The sequence below is a fragment of the Geospiza fortis genome, unplaced genomic scaffold (genome assembly GCF_000277835.1).
Source record: "Geospiza fortis unplaced genomic scaffold, GeoFor_1.0 scaffold244, whole genome shotgun sequence".
NCBI lineage: Eukaryota > Metazoa > Chordata > Aves > Passeriformes > Thraupidae > Geospiza > Geospiza fortis.
In genome coordinates this window covers 320,692-326,691 of record NW_005054370.1, presented here as the reverse complement: position 1 = coordinate 326,691, position 6,000 = coordinate 320,692, and the positions used below count along the sequence as shown (strand labels likewise).

The 6,000-nt window shown below is 40.1% G+C and overlaps 1 protein-coding gene across 1 annotated transcript in view; it reads right to left on the bottom strand.

Moving 5' to 3' along the window:
* Positions 1-6,000, bottom strand: part of B3GNTL1 (UDP-GlcNAc:betaGal beta-1,3-N-acetylglucosaminyltransferase like 1) — a 98,665-nt gene that overhangs the window by 12,489 nt on the left and 80,176 nt on the right. Inside the window, exon 7 of the mRNA XM_031060012.1 lies at positions 5,816-5,940. Coding sequence (XP_030915872.1) covers positions 5,816-5,940 — 125 coding nt within the window. The remainder of the gene's footprint in view (positions 1-5,815; positions 5,941-6,000) is intronic.

Sequence of the window (6,000 nt, the reverse complement as noted above, 5' to 3'; positions counted from 1 at the left end):
GCTGCAAAGCTTTAACTGCTGCTGGCATCCTTTGACACTTGCCTTTTTCCATGTTCATGAGAGCATACTGCAGTCCCAAAGGAAAGTTTAAGGAACAAAATATGAAGGTCAAGTATTTTTCCAGGATCACTTCACTAGACATTTTAGAGCTTCTGCGTGCTTCTAAAAAGGAAGATTATTGCTTTGCACATAAATGGAAAGCTTTTTAAAGTGATTTTCCTTTGAAATGTGACTTCAGAAGGATAACACCATATTACATTCCAAAGGATCTTCAGAATCTCTTCTGTTGGCTTGAGCGGCACTAGCAAGTTTCTTTTCCACTTGAGTTTACATCATTAAGGAAACTAAAGTAAAAAACCAGGCAGCCTTACAAGGCATGAAAAGAACTTGTAACTAATTTCTAGGTGCAGTGCAAACACTGCAATCTACCTCCAGGCTTATAAAAGATGTTTTTATTTTCATGGAGATGGAGGTCCCAGCACAGCAGTGTTGGTTCTTCCAGACAGTTTGTGGTTGCTGTCCAGGCCATGAGAGCCTCAGTGCCCCACTGAGGTAAAATTCAATCAGACCAAATCTCAGAGTTGTTAATCACACATGAAGATTTCAGACTGAAGGAGATTTACCGACTCATCTCACCTATCAATGTTATCCTGGAAAAGCAAGTGGGCAAAACTTGTAAGAGAACTACACTCTGAAATAAAAGGGTATGAAAGGTATTAAACTCCAGATTAATTGGGTTGTTGTTCAACCACAAGAATATTGTCTGACAGCTTCATTTACCAACAATAAAAAACTTTCTTAAATATGTACTTTGCTGTAAAAACAAAGCCAGTATACCCAGCAGTTGGGATGTTTTTCTTGCATCACTATGAGGCATTCTTATGACAATGCCCACAGAAAAGCATTTGAAGCTCACATGGTTGTGGTGTTGCGAGGGTCCCCAGACGAGGTGAGAGATGAGAATTGACTCCAAGTTCTCAGAAGGCTGATTTGACATGATATTAAAAGAAAATGATATACTAAAACTATACTAAAGAAAGAGAAAGGAGACATCAGAAGGATAGACAAGAATGATAATAAAAACCTGTGACTGACCAGAATCCCAACAGAGCTGGACTGGGATTGGTTATTAATTAAACAAAATTCACATGGAACCAACCAAAGATGCACCTGTTGGTTAGCAACCTCCAAACCCCATTCCAAGCAATCAGATAATTATTGTTTACATTTCTTTTCTGAGGCTTCTCAGCTTCTCAGGAGAAAAATCCCGGCGAAGGGATTTTTCATAAAATATCACAGTGGCACTCACACCTCCATATTGTGTGTTTTCAATGAAAAAATTAAGTTCTATCAAACACTTTGAAGTCTTGAGTTAACCCTGAAATACTTTTAACAGTGCAAGCTGAGATACCAGATAAACACAGAACTTAGGGGGGAATTTAGGACTGAGCTTTTTAGAGTGACACTCACAGGCTTCATCTTTGTGAGAACTCCCTCTGCACAAACAATCCCACAGGCTGAGGCAGAAGGGAGCTTACAGGTGTCAAAGGAGAGAGTTTCGGTTATTCCCTTCAGGTTTCCGGTTCACCTAAGTTGCCACTTTTTTTTTTTTTTTGATGTTTCCAGAAGAGATAACTGGGATTCCTGCCTGGAGGGATAAGGGAATGCCATTTTCCCATCCTTCAGCAGCCAGTGCAGGTGCAGCAGACAGGAGCTGCAGCAACGTGCAAAGGGTAATTAAAGAAAATGCCTGAAACGATCCAGAAGTTGTACAAACCACTACTCAGAGATGATTCTCACAGCTATTTTCAGATTATGCATTATTACATATTCACAGCCACCAGCAAAACCTAGGAGGTATTATTACTCTGCATCAACTCCAAATCAAGACAGCTTCTCCTACCCATCTCACAAAAGATTAGAGCAAGCAATTTGCAGCAGCCTTTAGCACCATGTCCAAGCCTGTATTCAGTTCACAAGATTTTCCTCAGCCAGAAGGTGGGACAAAATTCTTCTCAATGTACAAATTTGTTCCCATATCCTAATGCTCTTTCTTGACCCCAAATCTTGAAATACATTATTTCCCCCATTCCTTTCATTTTGTTGTCACAACTTTGTAAAAGAAATGTTAGGAGTATTTCCACTTGAAATGTTATTTTTGAGGCTTATATAATTTTCCTAAGATCTCACTTGCCCTGGCCCCTCAATGCTCATCAGTTATGGAGCCTGGGAGGAAGAAGAGGAGCCAAAATCCTGCAGGAGTGAAACGAGGGTATTCATGCAGAGGGTGAGAATGACTACACCGTGTGTTCCTCAGCCCCAAGTAGTTATTACCAGACCATCCACCCAAGTAATGCAACAATGGAGCTCTGTTAAAAATGTGTGGTGACCCTACTGACTGAATACAGGAGTCAAGAAACATCTGCTCTACTCCTATTTTGAAATGAAAGATAATATGACAATAAAAGCAACATGATTTAATGTCTGAGCTCAGTCAAACCTCGCCATATTGTTGCACTGCCTTTCCCCTCCTTCCCCCAGCGAGGCCACATAAGTGAATCCACAGAGCAAAGACAGATGTACAAGTACTTGAGCAATGCAGAAATACAAGCCCAATATCCTGAACAGTGCTGGAATTTTAGGCATGGATTGCCATCCACAGAAATACTATAGATCCATAAATCTGACCTTTTCTGCCTGTGCTGGCCCTGCACAGTGCTCAGGTAACACCAGGCAGGAAGAGGAGCTGCCCAAGTGAGCATCCTCTTCCAGGGCCCTTTTATTGATGGCAGGGTAAGAGAGTTCTGGATGCGAGGTGCACCTCACCTGATTGATAAACCAGAGAACTTCACATTCCTGTGCTCACCACAGATCCAAGACCTGGCCTCAGAGCACCTCTGAAACAGCCAAATGTGTGTTTCACACTAATGCCTGTTCCTCTTCGCTCAGATAACACTGGAAGCTTCCAGTGCCTGAAACCAGATGTTTTCAATAGATTATGTAATTCTGCTTATTTCTGCAGAGCAGTATCATGCTCGTTCTGAGCACAGGGGAACTGAAATTACTGAAGGTGCACCTCACCTTTTCTGTGTAAGAGGGAATTGCTCAGATCTTGGACAGAAAGTACAAACCCTCTTTTCCACATGTATTAAATTTGTCTTGACTAAACACTTGCAAACTGCTCCAAGGATTAGTGCATGCCCCAACCACCTGTCTTCATGAGCTGCACTACCTAAAGACAAGTGCAATTTTTTATTGCTCACCTCACTCCAAGCTCACTTTCATCTCACAGTGAGGTATTGTTGCATATACAGTTCCTTTCTCTCCCCTTTAGCAAGATAATAATCTGTGAATTTTAACACGTTTTTATTATACATTAGACTTTCTTACTCCAGTATTCCTCACTCTAAACTCTGCTATGGTCTCACATCAATTTAATGTGGCTGTGCAGCACTGAGTACACACAACCCTAGGGTACAACACCAAATAAAGTGATTTAGATCCAAGAGATATGAAAAGTAGGATTTTGTGTTGTGAATTCCTAGCTGAGAGGAGTTTCTCAAAATCCAGCAGGTATCCACCACAGACTTTGGATGAAATGACAATGAGAACATTCATATGTCTGCATGCACCCAATGAAATCTAAATACAGACACTGAACTTCATGCAGATTCTGTCACACACCCAAAACATTTAATAATGCAGACTGATGCCTCCAGGGTAAGGGAGAATGCAAATAAGATTTAGTTTCCTGCTTCACAGATATTCTCAACTCCAGATATGTATTCCAGAAGGATACGAATCATAGGAAATGACCTAAAGCACATGAGTGTTTACAATTATACGTCCTAACTAAAGAAATAAAAGAACCAAACGTCACTTGCCAAGCAGTTTTACACATATTTTAGGAAGTCTGAAAATGAAGTGAGGCTTCTTTCCCCTTGGAAGGTTCTGAAAGACACCCACATAAACTGAAACCATCATAGGCTACGAGTGACTGTTGTCTTTGCTGGAAAGAATGAATGATGCACCTTTGTATAAAAATGTCCTGCTATGGTTTTTAAGACTGAAACCAGGTATATAGTGTAAAAAAAAAAAATCAACTTTCCTACAAACATCATTTTGATCTCAGACAAGATATTAATTTGGCTGGTGAGTTACTACCTCCAAATCCAGGTCTAGGCTAACTCAAAATTTAAAGATGACCTGGGCCAATGGCAAAAAGCAAAACACCACAGAAAACTGCTCAACAAAACACACCATATAAAGAAAAAAGGCTTCTAGAAAAGCCAGAACATGCATTAAATAAGGTGGAATGACCAAGAGGCAAATTAGGCAAGACCCAACTTTGTGATGAGTCCATTAATCTCCTTTTGCTCAACGTGCACTTCGGTCTCCAGACACAAACACCGGGAACCCTTCAGAACTCGGGCAACAAACAAGGGAATGAGCCAGGACAAGGAGTTGTTGCACAACCTCATGTTTGGAAAGCCACACCAAATATCATCCCCAGTAGTACCAGCAGGAAGCCAAGAGGAAGAGCAGCTCTCCTGATTTCTTAGAATGAGACAAGGAAGGCGCCAATTTGGACAGGCACCCTGCACATCTGAAAGAGCTCACAGCATTTCCACATTCCCCCAGGATGCTGTAATTCAGGGTGCTTGTGCCACACAGCCTTGGAGATCTGAATAAGCAACAGCTTGCAGTAAATTCAAAACAAATTAATTTCCAAGAATTAGATGCTTTCCCACAGATAGAAGCAAAAGGCTTCCAAGAGTTTTTAGCGTCCCATAATGCGTGGCTGAAAAGTTGGTCACTAACTGCCAAAAGGATCACACAGTAAAAGAGGAAAAAAAAGAGAAATCTTTACATTTCAACATGAATAAAATGGAAAATAATTTATCTCATGCTTGTTTGCAAAATCAAAATCATATGTACTATTTGCTTGAATGACCTTCCCATAGTTAAATGATTTTATATAGATATTCACATTTATGAAGATCTGTAGTGACATTAACCATGAGTGGGCTATTTTTGGGACTTACCTGTTTTACAATATGTGCAGCAATGCAACAATACAGGCATGGTAACAAAAATGTACCCAGAAATGTTCATTTTTGCTGGTCAGTTCGACAAAGTTCTACAAACATGACTGTCGGAAAAGTGTACTCATATCATTAATCAGTAAGCAAACAGCTTACTTAATTACCACTGTGATTCTGGCATGGGATTCCTAAAGGACAGCACAACCTGTGTAATTTTTTATTAATGTCAATGCATAAGAGATGGGAACAGCTTTGGCTCAGCTTGCAGCACGTTGAGGAATCAGCAATTTAACACCTCCTTTAGGGGCTGAGCAGCCCAGGAAAGGCAGCAGGCAACAAAAGCAGCTTACAAGGAAGCACCTGAGATAATTACTCCTAAACATCCTCAGGGATTTTTCAAACCTCGTTATCTGATTTAGGTGGTTTAGACCCTTTAAAATAAGAAAATAATATATGTAAAGACAGCACATTATCAGATTAAAGGTTTGGTTTTGGTCTGGTTCTTCTTTTTTGTTTTTCAAAAGACCATTTTTGTTGGTATTACAAGTTTCTGTTTACTTTTTAAATATTGAGGCAGTTGATTTTGAAATTAGGCCGCAACATTTCAACATTTTTTTTTTACATTATGGTTCATACGTCAAAAAACATGAGAATTAAATTTTTACATATTAAAAATCCTAATTAAAAACCCCAATGCAGTTTCACCATCTTTGCTGCTGATGATCCAAAATAAAACCAACTTTGAAATTCTCCTGGAAAGCACAGCTTACTCTAGGACAGAGTGAGAGGCAGCCTGGGGGTGGTACCGGTAGAGCAGGAGGCAATGGTTCACTCGAAAGACTCCACCACCCTTCTGGAGATGTTCATAAAAAAACAACAAATCCTCTGGGACACCCTGCAACAGAAAACAGCTATTAGATCAGTATTCAGTTACATCTGAAGGTGTTTTCTTTCT